The sequence below is a fragment of the Clupea harengus genome, chromosome 5, assembly GCF_900700415.2.
Source record: "Clupea harengus chromosome 5, Ch_v2.0.2, whole genome shotgun sequence".
NCBI classification, from domain to species: Eukaryota; Metazoa; Chordata; class Actinopteri; order Clupeiformes; family Clupeidae; genus Clupea; species Clupea harengus.
The window spans coordinates 30,190,285-30,206,250 of record NC_045156.1 but is presented as its reverse complement, the minus strand read 5'-3'; the positions used below and the strand labels follow the sequence as shown (position 1 = coordinate 30,206,250).

Here is a 15,966-nt window from a genome sequence, read left to right as displayed (position 1 = left end):
ATGCCCATGCTAATTATTTGTATATTTGATGACCCATTGTGCAGGCAATGAAAACAGCTTCATCCATCTTGAGTGTCGCAGTCACATTACAGCCCAAACACAACGCAGGTAACCTTTGGGGGATATTTTGTTAAACATTCAAGTGCATGTTGATGCTACAATTCAATTAAAATCCCTCACTCTGTCTAATAGAACAGCCACTGGACTGGCACCTTCCGATTTAGGCAATGACTCATCTCTCCGCAGCAAGAGATCGCAGTCGACACTCTTTCCGCTCGTGGTGCCTCTGTGGTGGAATGACCTACGTAGCAACAGCCTAGGTATATTTATAGCGTGCTTAAAAACTCACCTTTTCAACGATCATCTTTTGTCTAATTAGTTAATTTACTTGAGGTCTACTCTATAGTCTTAGTTTTGGTATTTGTCATATTATTAACTTTATTAATTGGTAGCTAATATTGTTATTATTACTGCTTTTTTATGTTTTCATATGTAGCCTATGTGTTGTTTTATGTTCTGTAGGTCATTTTCGCCAAAGCGTCTGCTTAATATTATAACCATAACCATCTCTTACCTTGGGGCAGTCGTTATAAGGATATTTTGCAATGAATGCCCCCTATTCCAGAAAGAAACTGGTCTCGCCTCTAGAATGAAATGCATTTTCCATTAGTTGTGGCTCATAGGTCCTACATGACCAGACCTTTGAGAAAAAGTTCATAATTTGCTAAACTGGTGTTGCTTAAGCAGGAGTGATGCTAAAGCAACCTGGAGCAGAAACGTCACAGAAAAGTTTATTTCCGTTATGTTCAGTGAAGACGACGAAGACTCTCTCAGGCTAGACAACACGTTACGACAAGACTTTGTGACAGGCTTTACGACAAGGATTAACGTTAGGCTGGACACCTTTTCCTCGTTAAAAGAGAACAATGCAGGCTGTTTTGAAGCTTGTCTGTCTGTTAATATATTTTCCATATAACGGTGAGTTTTTGTCTTTTTAATTTAATTTAATTTAATGCAGGTGCCCCTAAAGGCGGAAGAAGGTGAAACTTTTTTTTTTTTTTTTACATAAAAAGCAACAATCAAAGGGCTTGGTCTCGACCTGCTTATTCTCAATATTATCTGAATTCTCTACACGAGTTTTTATTTCTCTATTTCTCAGCTTACGAACTTTGTCAGGAATGGGGAAACGTTTAAAACTTCCTCATTTTTGATAACGTTTCGGTTTTAGCCCTTATAGCAGTTTCCCTCCCATTTGGTGATGCTTGGTCTCACATAGACTGTATGTGACGGATGCCTACTTGCTTGGTGGAATTATACTCTACTTCGTCAAACTAACATCCAATCGTGCATTCTCGAAGCTTTAAAATAGTATGTTGCTGGATCTGTTTTTATTTAGTTTTGAGTTGTTTTGTATTTTTGAAAGTAGAAGTTAAAATAAGTTTGTCAGAGTTGCATTGCACGGAGACTCGTGCATACCCAGTTCTTGGTATAACCTAGAGAAGGAAAAAGTAAACAGAGGAATAAACTGCTCTAAGACACATGTTAGTTGTGGGAACTTCCTCCATAACGGAGGCCAAAGAGAATTGTATTAATGCGCACACGGGGTTATATATAGATGGGTCACATGTCCATATTGACCCATATCATTGGCTGTCACTTGCCCAAGATCCACAATGCTCTACATTCACATTCCCATGTTATACAATTGAGGGCATACTTATTTCATGTATGTTAACAGTTTGAAAAGAAACTAGATTGTAAAATGATATGTAATACCGTTACATTTCGCTCACAATATATGGTTTGACTTGCCTTAGTGTTTCATATCAACTCAAGAACACATGTCCCTGCCCAGACCCACATTGACCTCAGACTCACCCATATCTAAATTTGTGTATCCCATCATCTAAAGTAAAAAAAATGACCCTGGCCCTGCCTGCGTTGAGTGTGCGTGGCTATCTAATGTTAGCATGCTACTACCTACAAGGCAATGTGCAATGTAAAAAAAAAACGTTATTGTAACTGAAAAATACGTCTGAGGGGATTTGTGAGGTGTCTGAGCCAGCTATCTAATGTTAGCATGCTACTGCCCACAAGGTAAACAGCGATGGGTTGGACCAATCACCCCCCCTGCGGCTTGCGTCGCCTTGTCGGATAGTTACAAAATTTGGGAGATGCACGCAAGAGGTGCTCGGAGGGGGTTCGCAATGACGCAAGGGGCTCTTGCGTGTCTTGCGTGTGTTTGTAAAAGGCCGACCATAAATTAGGCTTTAGAGCATGCACACGCCCTTTACGCCTGGCTCTGACGATGCGTTGATCCGAGAGATTTCAAGAGGCAACGCATGCATCAGTATATGCGCATATGCGAAATGAACGTGCAGGGGACACGAGTCACAGGCCCATCTGTACAAGCGTCTCCATGACCCTTCAATGCAGGTGCACAGGGATTCCTAGATATCACAGAATTCACAGAGAGAGATTACTGCAACAGTTGTACGAACGTTTGTGTGGTTCTAGAAACATTACATTTTGCATGTAGGCTGTGCCAAAACATAACCTTTTTTCCTTAGGAAAATCATTTGAGAGAAAAAAAGTGCCCATTGTTGGTGGAAGAAACATTGTAGAGCTGGGGGAAGGGGGATAATATTTTGAGATTAAAGTCACAAATTTGTGAGGAGCCATTACGTATTACTACCAACGTAGTTGTTGTATCTAGATTGACCACGCAGTTGCATTAACCCTTGTGTTCAATGTGGTCACAATGCATCCCTGGCCAATCGGATCACAATCCGTCCTTAATGCGTCATGGTTGCATTTACACCTGTACTTTCATGTGGTTAAGCACTATCTGATTCCAGTCGGATCACCCAAAACACATTTTAATGGCAGGTGTAAATGGGGTCATAGCTGGAGTCTGTGTGGCAAGTTAAGCTTATGGGTCAAACCCGTTTAATCCTCGCTTTGGTTTTAATAGACAAATTCCTATTAATTTAGAGGGGTCCTTTAAAAATGAATACTCTAGACAACAATTGCACAAAATGATTCATATTTTCTCAGAATTCAAAAACATATTTCATGTTTCACATTTTTCATATTTCCTCTTCAAAGGAAACAGAGAGACAGAGGTCCAATTTTTTATGTTAAATAACCGGCACCTCACACTGTGTTAGGCCCCTATCATACTCTCATGTTTGCGTCACACACCTATTTAAGGTGAGCGACAGACTGTCCTGATGGAAGGCAGGAAATGGGCCATTTTGTTTCTTGTGTAGAAAATAAAGTAAACATTTGGTGTTTTAGCTCTTTAAAATGTTTAATTTTTAGTTTAAGGAATTTGACTTGGTAAAGTGGCTTTTAATGTGCTTACACAAAATATACATTACAACACAATACAAAACAGACAGTGCAACGGTCTAAGAAGTTTAAGAAATATATACAAGGCGGAATGGCTATATACAGTAGCTGTGAAATGTTACACAACAATAGTGCAAAGAAGAAGTGGAGAGTGCAAGATGTGATATTTTTGATACTTTGGTAGGGGGTAGCCTATGGCCTTTAGCTATAACTGTATCAAACATTTGTATCAGGATAGAAATAAAACTTCTCACTCCACAGCATTCCGTCATCTTGCAGATTTCCCCATAATTTAGTGTCGTCTCTCTGTGATCTGTACCTTTCAGTAACCCATTCCCTGCAGTACTTCTACACGATCACATCAGGAATCTCAAGCTTCCCAGAGTTTGGAGCAGTTGGAATGGTTGATGGTGAGGTCATCATTCAGTATGACAGCAACACACGAAATGTGGTTCCCAGGCAGGCATGGATAAAGGAGCATCTGGATCAGGAGTACTGGAAATCAGAGAAGGAGCTGGCCTGGATTGCTAAGGTGGCCCTTAAGGAGGACATTCGGATTTTAAAAGAACGCTTTAATCAGACAGAGGGTGAGTTTACTGATCATGTCTGGGTAAGACTATAGATGACACTTAGCATCTGTTTCTTTTGTTTCAGATGTCTCATGTTGTACATTTTGTTTTTAAACATTAACTTAAAATATCAATAGAATTAAAACAGAACACTGCAATCAGATCGTAAGATATTGGTAGTTTTCACACACTGTTATATCACTTCATTACTGCCCTTAGTCTCAGCCACAGCAAATGGATGGAGCCGGGTCTATTAGCGTTTAGCCATGGTCAGCTAGACCCCCCCTGCCTGGCATTTACACCTTTCATATCTAGGTAGACCCCACACTGTTCCCCTTCCTCGCACCCCCCCACCTTACAACTTGAACTTGACCCCCCACACACCCATTCCCTGCCCCATGACCAAATAAGGTCTTTCCTATCACCATGTATGCATACACCTTCTCTCCAATCACATTAGGATCAAACTACTGTGAGTAAAAAGGAAGTTTCTTTTGTGGTTGATGTAGCAATCTGGCTTTGTAATAAAACGGAAGTTTCTTTTGTGGTTGATGCAGCAATCTGTCTACTCCAGTAAAGTGCAGTAACGAAGCACGTGGAACATATTACGGATTCAGCAGTGCAGATCTGAACAACAAGCATCTCAAACTCTAGCTATATATACTGTTTAAGACACCTCCTAGGCTTTTAATGTAAATGAGCTAGGCTTCAAATGCAAACAGGTCTGGCAACCTTTTGCTGTTCTGTGATAATCAGGTTTCTCTGACTGAGATGGTTCTCAATGGCCTACCCCATTCCCATACTATGATTAATAGAAGTCACTCACACCTCAGTCTGAGCAAATCCAGTGTGGGGACCAGGGGCGGCTTGTCCATAAGGGTGATTGGGGAAAAGAAAAAAAAAAAAAAAAAAAAAAAAACCTCCTGATGTATAAACGCAATATCCTTGTAAGTTGCGTAAATGACATGTACATTTAAATGTAATAATTTTTTTTCTGTTGTATTCTACCACTAGACCATCTGATCTGCCTCTGTATGTCATTTTCGAAATCAGGTAACAGGTGTTCAGTCAGCCTAAAGTCGTGCTTCAAATGGCCCCGCCCCTTCTGGGGCGATTTGGGGCGAAATGAAAATCGCCCCAGACCTCTCCCATTGACTCCCATGTTAAATCCATTTTTTTCACAAAACAGAGCTCTCAATGCATTCTCTATGGCTTCCGGGAGGGCTCGCCCCTCCATGTCATGTCATAAGTAGTGGACGTAAAAGCCTATACGAACGTCATACAGCTTCGACGGAGGCATATTCTGTCAAGATGGCTGCCCTGTTCAGTGCAATAACTCGATTCGCTCTTTGACAGAAACTCCTTTTTAGTCGGCGTACTAATGAAGATAAATTGACAACAAAACAATTAGGACTTCCTAGACCAAATGTATCCATTCAACAGGTTTCTACAAAGGGAGGGAAATCCTACATCCAACGAACGAAAGAAAATCGCGGTCGTGAAGTGGCTAACGCGGTCTGTATTTCATATACCACTGTCACTTTTCATAGGTTTCACAGTGTGTTTCACAGTTCGCTTCTTGCACTAACACTGAATAATTGTTTATGTGATGACTTTTTTTGCTTTTGTAAGCCAATACTTTCAAGATCAGTCAATAAATATTGTTGGTTTTGACTTATGTTACCCCTTCTTTATGTTGTTACTGGACATATCATGTGTCCTGTTAAGCTATGTTACATCATACAACATTTGAGACACGTGCATAATGAAAAAGTGGGATAATTTAATGTGGAGCCACATCATGTTTGCTTATGAAGGCTCCTGGATGCAACTTTCTTCCATAGCTTTCCACCTGTAACTTGCTACTCTAGCTATGTAGCAAGAGGGGACATATTACTGTTGTGTGCTGCCAATAGTGGACAAAAAGGTATTGCTGTATGAGTTAATCAGCTAACTTAATGTACCTACTGAATGGGTCGCCTTAATCATTATAAAAAAAATTGCCCCCCCTGAGAATTTTTTCAGGAGGCGCCACTGGTGGGGACCTTTCCGTTGTTACCATGATAAGATTACAGTTTTGGATATTATGCTGGCCAACTTTTGGTGGTCACTGCAGCTGCCTGATCATGAATCTCATGTTCACTCACAGGATATACTGTAATTTCTTTCACTACTCAAACATCAGAGACCTCCACACATTAATTAAAACACAAATACAAAGGGGCACATTTTGCGTCCCCTCACCCAAGTTACCCTTTCATGCCAAAAGGTCCCCAAAGCATCCCCCCGGACGAACAACTGTGGATAATCTTTTATGCCATTGTGTTATTATGTTAATTCTGTAGCCCGATAAGAGCTACGGAATTCGAAAATGACGGCGAATAATATTTTATTACGCTGTGGGTTATAGATTCCGAGGCTTAACTTTGTCATTTGGAATAAATGATATCTTCTAACTTGCTAACTTGAATCAAGAAATACAGCTTTGGCGTTTTATCAGAGATTCGCCATAAACGACAGACCCTTTCAATAAAAAGAGTAAGGTTTAAGGACTGTGAGAAAACCACTTTGTGGGGAAGATCAAAATATTTACATGGATGGTGTGGACAGAACAGACCAGCTCTGCATCTAGTATGAGTATGGACATGTGGGTGTTCTTTTTTTTCAGCCAACATGTTACAATAGTTTTTTTAGTTACAATACAATACATTTTTACAAATCTATACAAATCATCAGAGGATGGTTTTTGTTATTTTTTACAAATCTATACAAGCAATGAGATGTTTGCTGATGTCCATCAAGCTGTAGTTGGCAGAGCTATATCAAAGACGTTTCATTTTTCACAAATATATACAAACAATTATTCAAATTGTAGATGTTTAAAGCAGCTGGTATCATTCTCCATGAGGTGTCAGTTAGATCTTAACCTTCCAAAGACTTCATCACATCCTCAGTGGTGGCAGTGAATAGAAAATACATTTTCGATTGTCAAACACATCATGGCCATCACCCTGTAAATCTGTTGCTACGAGGAGGATGAAAAAAGGCTCACAATGCTTGTCTATGAGCCCTACAGTTTTATGTATTATTTTATGTAACTTTAACAGACATGCATTTATGTAACTAAATATTACACTTCTAATAAATGTACTTTTGTCTATCAGGAGTGCATGTTCTCCAGAGACGGTATGGCTGTGAGTGGGATGATGAGAGTGACGTCACCAGTGGCTATGAGCAGTATGGTTATGATGGAGAGGACTTCATCTCACTGGATCTGAACAACATGAGATGGGTGGCTGCAAAACCACAAGCAATCCTGACCAGAAACAAATGGGACACCTATGAGTCCAGTTATAGTAGCAGGACACAGTACTTCACCCAGAATTGCTGTTATTGGCTGAAGAAGTATGTTCAGTATGGGAACAGTACTCTCGGAAGGAAAGGTACGAGAGCTCACACCACACAGCAGAGGACCTGTAACGGGCTGCATTCCTGTGGTGGTGTAGGACATCATGAAACATCATGTTTAAAGGCCTTGCAATGTGTTGTTTCTGACATACTTTGAGTGTAATTAAGATTGTTTATTTGGGTGGCCGTAGACATTACTTGACATGCTGAAAGTTAAAAGAAGACATTATTTGACATGCTGAAAGTTAAAACGAGACATTACTTGACATGCTGAAAGTTAAAAGAAGACATTTGACATGCTGAAAATTAAAACAAGACATTAGCTGACATGCTGAAAGTTAAAACATGACCTCTCTCTCTGCCTCTTCTCTTTGTACTTGACAATGCATAACTGCTCCCATTGTTCATGTCTGCTATGTCTTTAAATTATAATTTTTTTTTATCTTTATCTCCTACCCTTCTTCCTTCAGTGCCCCCTAGGGTCTCTGTGTTCCTGGGACGCATCTCCTTTTCAGCGGTGTGCCACGCTACAGATTTCCACCCAAAGGGAATAAACATGACCTGGAGGAGAGATGGAGAAAAGATGCATGAGGATGTGGATGTGGGAGAGACGCTGCCCAATGGGGATGGAACCTTCCAGAAGAGAGCTGAGCTCACAGTGTCACCTGAGGAGAGAAAGAGAAGTCAGTACACCTGTGAGGTGGAACACATAAGTGGAGAACCAACACTCGTCACCCTGACTGAGGAAGAGGGTAAGATTGTTCAGAGACCACACACCATCAGCTACTGAGAGAGAACTGTTTATTTCAAAAAAGTTCATTTTAACATTTTAACATTTATCATTATCCTAGCCTACTGTAAAGGCCAAAATATGCTTCTACGACTGCGTTACACTGTGGCCACGCAGTTGCTTCAACGGACTTGTGAACCTTTATAGTTCTCCGTCTCCGGTTGGTGGATGTCGCAAAGCTATAAAAAAAAAAAAGATGGCGGACCAAACTCCGTAGATGGTCGTATTTGTACATAAAAGTAGTTTGTTTGACTTCTTTCGCTTAGATTTTTTTAAAGTTACCGAGACACTGTGCAATGTAAAAAACCTGTTTTGTAACTGAAAAATGGGTTGGACCAATCACAGCCCTTCGGTCTCCGTGGGCTCTCTGTCATTTCGACGGATAGTTACAAAATTTGGGAGGTCCACGTCAGGCCACGGAGAGGTGCTCGGAGGGGGTTTGCTACCACGGAGAGGGCTCTGCGTGTCAACGTGTCTAAGTAAAAGGCCGACCATAAATCAGGCTTGATACTACTTAAAAGAGGTCCAGTTAGAGAAAATGTCCTCAAGCAGAAAACATCATAATGTCTAAATTGTGTTATGATTCAGTGCCATATATATTAAAGTAGCCTAGTATGTATCAACTTATGTATGTTAACATCTCTTAATGACCAGGTAGATATTTTTTTCTCTTGTACTGGTCTGAAGGGGTGTAACACCTAACAAGTCCCCCTAGCACCACCATAGCACCCCCAAGAAAATAATGGTTTATTTATTATTGTTATTTAATTTCATTCTGCGTTCTTAATTTAATTTATTGTGTGATACTAATATTTCACTCACAAAAGAAAATAATAACAGATTGAAATGAACAGATTGTTCACGTAGCACGACACAGACACGTCACATGCGTGAACGTTGACGTTCCCTGACGATTGAAGGAGAAAGAGAGCTAGTGCACTGTCAAAGTCAAAGTCAAGCAGTAGTATCAACAAATTCACAATAATGCATCGGTTTTTGATACCCAAATTTCCACGAGTAGAAGAATCATGTGATGTTGAAGAAGAAGAAGAAATGCAACTGCTACACCTGGTCTGCTGGCTTGGTTTTGGTTTTGCTTATGGCTTTTCGAGCATAGTACAATTGTACAATGATCTAGCTCTGATTATTGTGGGTTTGAGTGCCTACTGTTTGGTTTTATTCACTTTTAAAAGGGGCCTGCATCTTTACACCGCTCTGTGTGCTAGCCAGGTATACATAAGCTTCTATGTTTTTATTGATTGTGACCTGAAATAATATATACTTTTTGAAAGCATTTCTGACTCTTTGACTGTTTTAGTTCATTCTATCTGCTATTCTAATGTGCCCTCTTTAATTTATAATGTATTGAACTATTTATATTTAGTTTAATTTGTCTGACATGGTAGTGGTGCCCTAGTGGTCATCTGGCGCCAACCTCCACTGAAGTAAGTGAAGTATTTGGGATTGCGAAATGAATATACATGCTCCATGCATTTTGTCAGTGCCCGTCGCAGATGAACGCGTCCATCGGAAGTAGCCTAATGATAATAATAATACGATCGATTTGTATGGCACTTTTCATGGACCCCAAAGACGCTTTAGAGAGCAACCATGTAAACAGATATGACGATATGGTGGGGAGGTGTTGTAGTAGAAAACCATGTGACACATATGCTATCACCCTCATTTCATAGCACCCTCGGTAAAACACCGAGCACCCCCATAGCACCTGAAGAAAATAATCTCTGGCACCGCCACTGGCACTCGCATCACGTGAGATTATTTACAACGAATGCAATTTGTCTGTGAGTTTCCGCTAAACCAGTGCTGGTTTAAATAGAAACTCTCCGTCAAAATGTAATAATCCTCAATAATGTATCGGTTATAGGTCCGGGTCCGGATAGCATGGCGTCTGGGTCTGGACACGGACCGCGGTCAGCCTATTAGTGACCTCTGCTATACTATTATGTTTAACTGTACAATTATACAATCATAGTATGAGCAGAGGTCACAAGGTGAACATTTAATTTTTTTGGTCTATCAGACTGTCATATTTAGTTTCATCTGACGGGTTTTTTTTTCCTATAGGAAAACCTGTTGGAGCCATTATAACTGGATGTGTGATTGGAGCTCTTGTTCTTACTTCTATTTGCTTGGTTAAGAAGAAAAAGAGAGGTGAGTTGCCTTAATGTCATGATACAATTTCCACAATAATGTCAAATGCTCTCGGCCTGCTTTCAGTCATTGATGATTCTTTGGTGTGTTCATGTAAATATCCTCCATATTTTTGTCTTGACAGAATGCAAGAAGGCAAACCGTGAGTACATTTGTCACATCTTGTACAAATCTGAAATACTTCAATTCTAGAAACTGGTCTTTGTGTATTTGCTACTTTTGGATATTTATAACCTGAAAAAAAAAACGTGATGCCTTGCTCTATGTAGAAACCATTATATGTACAAATAAGTGTCAGTTTTCGTCTTTTTTCTGCAAATGCATACCTGATTATAAGATTATTATTATTAAAGTGCTTGTCAACTTGTAGTGAAAGCAGACATGAAAGGAGAAAGTAAAGTGTGAAATTGTCATTTTTAGTGTGCAATGTTAGGTTAGTGTGCATTTAGTTCATAGTGTGAATCATATCTTTATTTAATGTATGCTTTTCCCTTCATCAGACTGTGACAGAGATTGTGACTACTCTGAATCTACAAAGCCATAGACTGCAAAAATGGCAACTCCTTGCTCATGTTCCTCAACTGCCTTTTTTACAATGCTGCCCTTCTTTAACAGCCTAATACAGCATATTGCATGACTGTGTGTGTCCTATATTCAAGCAATGAAGGTCATCATATCTAATATAAAAAGTCAAGTGCTTTTCTTGTGCCTGCATGTCCGCCCCTGATTATAGCCTTTTCCTTCAAGCAGTGATTAATGAAGCCTATTGAACAAAATGAAAAACATTCACTAATTACTTGGCTGATGAACAAATTTGACAGGAATGTTAACACTGTGACTGATGGCGTTACTGACCGATGCCTGACAACACTAGTTATGTGCATGAAAAGTACACATGACACCTAGTGTGCTGGTTTGGGTTTTGGAAATCTGGTCATCTAGCAGACAGAGTAATTGGAAACTCAAAATTGTCTACTATGAGAAGTAATAAAAATGGCTTGCTGTAATTAATAAATGCCAGTTGGGTATTGTGAATGATGAATACTACACAGTGGTTTATCAAATCACTTCACAGTTTATCACTCTATTTTTCAATTAACATCACCTTCCTTAAGCCTGTAAAGGAGAGCTAGGGTGGAAGAAGACGAGAAGGCCTCTGAAGGAAGGGTATAGAAGGAAGGGTGGCCTCTGGGCGGAAACATATCTAGGGAAAATATTTAACAGGGTAAGGCGGAATCTATGAAGCAGCACTATGGTTCCGACTGAGCTAGAGACCTGGCAGAAGGGTTTTATTCCTTTATTTCCTTTTATCACGATTTTAGTAATCCAAGAAGCCTATCGGAACATCAGGTTCTGATACGATGTTGATCATTATTTTACTCCATGTATTGCTCTTGCTGCTTGCTTTTATTGATTTTATTGATTTTATGTAAAGCACTTTGAACTGCAACTCTTACGAAATGTGCTATATAAATAAAGTCTTACTTACTTTTTACTCACCGCCATTTTTATCGTTTATTTTTTGGGACTTCCACCCTTTGGTTATACTTAAATGATCAATGGCAATTCTGGGATGTAAATGATGAATGAAAATGATGAAACTTGGCTTTGTTTTTATTATATCACGACTGTTTAAATCCAATTGGCTCTAAATGAATGAAACTCACTTGATAAATTATCACTCTAGTTTTCATTTCACCTCCATTTTTACCCCTCTGTTTTTCAATTCACGTGCACATCACCTCAATTTGTATCAATTAATGTTTATTACTTTCACCCTTTATACAGCAGCTCCTAACGTTAGGTTTTTGGTACTCCAATGTGTCACGGAATGGTAGACGACACAAAGTGCAGGGTGATGGGAGTTTTAATGATCCTGCCAGTACAGGGTTAACAGGGGAAACACAGGTCAAAACACAAAAGCAACTCGGGAATACAACGCACAGAAGAGCAGTCCAAAACAGGCCAACACAAGATAAACGAGGACACTAAGAATAACTAAAGATACTAAATTACACTGCGCCGTTGCGCAGGGCAAGACTGAGGTGCCGTTATACTTCTGCGACTCTGTTAATCCGTGGTCCTCGACAGACTCGTTTTCATTTATGGTTCTCATTCATCATGCTTTGCTCCTGTTGCACTGACCCTAAGAACATGCATTCTTCCACATTAGCCTCAGTTATTTCATGTGCAGCTACTTTTGAGTGGCACACGGCAGCGTAGTGTCCTACTTTGTTACACTTTAGACACTTTTTCCCTTTTGCAGGACATTGTGCATGTTCCTTTTCTAGTCTTTATAAATGGCTTTCCTGAGTAGCCAGTTATTTTATGTTCTTTCTTTCTAACTGATTGTATGTTGTCTTTCCTTCAGTGTTCTGAGATTTTATTAACTCGCAGTTTCTAGCCATTTCAATTGCTGTGCGCGATGTGAGGTCACTTTTCATTTGCAGTTTTTGTGACACTTGTTTATCACGGATTCCAATCACTATGCAATCACGCATCTGTTCATCTTTCTGTGCTCCAAAAACACAGTTTTCGGCTAACTCATAAAGCTGCCTGACCAATGCTTCCACACTTTCTCCAGAAAATTGGACTTGTGAATGGAACTTGGCACGTTCATAGATAACGTTGCGCTTCGGGATAAAATGTTCATCGAACTTGGCCATTACTACGTTGTATTTGTCGCTGAACGACTTGAATATGGGCTTAGCCTCTGCTCCCATCGAATATATCATGGCATTTTTACTACTTTGTCATGCTCCGCGAGCAGCGATGCAACTCGGTATCTGGCAAACCTTTGCTTCCAGTCCGGCCACGCTTCGAGCTTGTGAAAGTTGAACTGCTCGGACGGGGAACACTTAGCCAAAGCCATGGCGATGCACACTTCAGTACCAACAAAAACACATCTTCACACACTTTTCTTTTGACACCATGTGGCGTTCGTCGCCGAGACGAATAACAGGACTCATTAGTCACTGTGTTTCAACAATTAATTGCTATTTATTCAGAACATGTGTAGCATCTCTTAAGTACAATCAAAATGGTGACAGCGCGTACATGCGCATATGGTTTATATAGTGAATGTAAACAATATCAAGAATGACATCACATGACAGTTACCAACATTCTTTTAGTAATGAGACGAATTAGGAGAAGTATCTCCGATCCCCTGGTAGGCCACTGGGTGCGGCAAACATAGAAAAAGGCTATACGAGGGGAGACGAATTAGAAGAGCTATCTCCAGTCTCCTAAAAAAAAAAAAAAAAGAGTTAGATACTCCTGTGTGTTATTTTTCTGTGGGGTTGAGACGAACTTTTTAAAATGGGTAAAACACACATAATTATAGTCCTAATTTATGAAATTAAAGCACTGATTTCGCATTACTGAGATGCCTTGACCCGGAACCAGTAAGGGACTGATCACCCCAGGGAAATTCCCTGGCCCCAACCAGTTCCGTTCTGCTAGCAACGATAACCCACAATAACCCCAGGAAGTGGAACTAAGCGAGGAAGTAAAATTAGTTTGTTGTATCAAATGAAAGGTTTTTACAACAAACAACCCTGTTAATCGACTGGGTGATATAAAAACCTTTTTTATGGAACGAGTTTTATTGTTGCATTTGTCCTAATGATCGGGAAAATAGTTGAAAGCGTGTTTGAAAGTTATAGTAGCCTATTTGTCATTATAAAGTTCTAATCTGTCTACTCGCTAGATCAGACTTTATAATAGTATTTTGTTATCTGTGCATTATATTAACTTGCTTTAAAACAAGGTAAGATATAGTGAGTTACTTTTAAGCGTACAGGATACTTTGATAATGACTAAGCTGTAGCTGAAAATTGACAGTTAACATTAATATTAATTTCATAGTAACATCAAAATGGGTTAAAAACGATTCACTGATGTTACAAAAGTATGATTTTCTTGTTTAAATATAGGGAACACTGACTAAACAGGCAATATTGCAAATATTGTAGTAAGAAACAGCACCACAATCTGCTAATAAAAGGATTATGCCTTCATTAAAGTTGGTTGAACCTGATCAGAACACTGTAAAGAAAGGGTAAAAAATGTTTAGCAGTAATTATTCTGCCCATTCACTGTGAAAAAACACTTGACACACAGATCACACAGGTGAAAAAGGATTATCTCCAATGCCAGGGTATTGCCATGTGACACGTATCAAACTTTGCTGATGAAACTAAAGATTGTGTCTCAATGAAAGGGGGGTGGAATATGTTCAGGACATTCCAAACATTAAATAAAATGTGTGAAGTAGTTGAGATTTACGTCCCTGAATGCTCCACAATACTTTAAACAGAGGCCTACACACAGGCGAAAATTATTATCTTCAATGGCAGGGCCATATGACACGTTTCACACTTTGCTGATGAAACTTAAGATTGTGTCTCAATAAAAGTGGGGTGGAATATGTTCAGGACACTCCAAACATTAAATACAATGTGTGAAGTAGTTGAGATTTACATCCCTGAATGCTCCACAATACTTTAAACATAGGTGATCAGACAGGCGAAAATGCATTATCTTCAATGGCAGGGCCATACAGTGGTGGAGGAAGTACTGAAGTTTAGTACTTAAGTAAAAGTACCCAGGAATATAAAAGTAAAAGTAAAAGTAAAAGTACTACATCAACAATCCTACTTAAGTAAAAGTAAAAAGTACTTACTTTTAAATTTACTTTAAGTATTAAAAGTAAAAGTACTCACGCAATGGGTTGTCTCTCAATGTCTAGGCTGTGCCATTTTGATAAAGAAATAGCTACTGGTAATAAATGCCTCTACAGATGTCATTACTAGTAATAGTTATAAGCAACAACATTTGTTAATTGGAAAGGTTGGTGTACTTATTGTGCCTACCATCTGTAATACTGTTCACACTATATCTTCCAATTCTGCGGATGATAAATTATCTACCAGGGATTATTTGCAAAGTTAATACCATTAAGCCAAACCAATAAAGACACCATGTGATATCTTTAAATCTTTTATTTAATTGTAAACGTGTAAAAAAGGGAAACATGGAACATGAAAAACAAATGTAATTGTAAAACTGGACAGAACAAGGCACGCTAGCTTGACATGGCTAACCTACCAGCTTTATCTTACCACTACGCTAAATATATAATGAAGATACAATCATGTTTTTTGATGCTATTGCTGTGTGTCAACATGCATTTCGCTAGATAACATTATAATATCATGTCAGTAAACGAATTAACCACATATATCAATATTCAAAAGTCAGGGACATTAACTTAGCATAGCAATCACTCTGCTTACCTCGATATGCTACTTTAAATTTGAGGGCGAATTATTGAAGGCTAGCAACTCCTTTTTTGGAGGGAGACGGGAAACGCATTGAAACCTCCAGGAGTCATTCTTGGGGCCTTTGAACTCGAACATATCTTTTAAATAGGGCCAAGGGTGGCTCATATCAGAGGGCTCAGTTCAGGCCGACTCTGGATCCATGTTGAATAGGCAGTAATCAGGCTGAGTGTTCAACTATAACAGGCAAAGCTACCGTTAGTGCTGCTGCCAAACGCGCACTCTGATATCATTGGAGTTGATAGAGCCACCTGATTGGTTTAAACTTCCAAAACAGCAACGCAATCCATAGTTTTGTGTAGGCAACATTTAGGCGAAACTGTGT

The 15,966-nt window shown here is 39.4% G+C and overlaps 1 protein-coding gene across 1 annotated transcript; it reads left to right on the top strand.

Moving 5' to 3' along the window:
* The first annotated feature begins 612 nt into the window (after positions 1-612).
* Positions 613-11,647, top strand: LOC105908552 (patr class I histocompatibility antigen, A-5 alpha chain-like). The gene is made up of 7 exons (XM_031568511.2): positions 613-978; positions 3,681-3,941; positions 7,088-7,366; positions 7,802-8,083; positions 10,210-10,296; positions 10,421-10,438; positions 10,797-11,647. The coding sequence occupies exons 1-7, from the start codon at positions 927-929 to the stop codon at positions 10,838-10,840; spliced, it is 1,023 nt and encodes a 340-aa protein (XP_031424371.1). The 5' UTR covers positions 613-926; the 3' UTR covers positions 10,841-11,647.
* Positions 11,648-15,966: the final 4,319 nt, after the last annotated feature.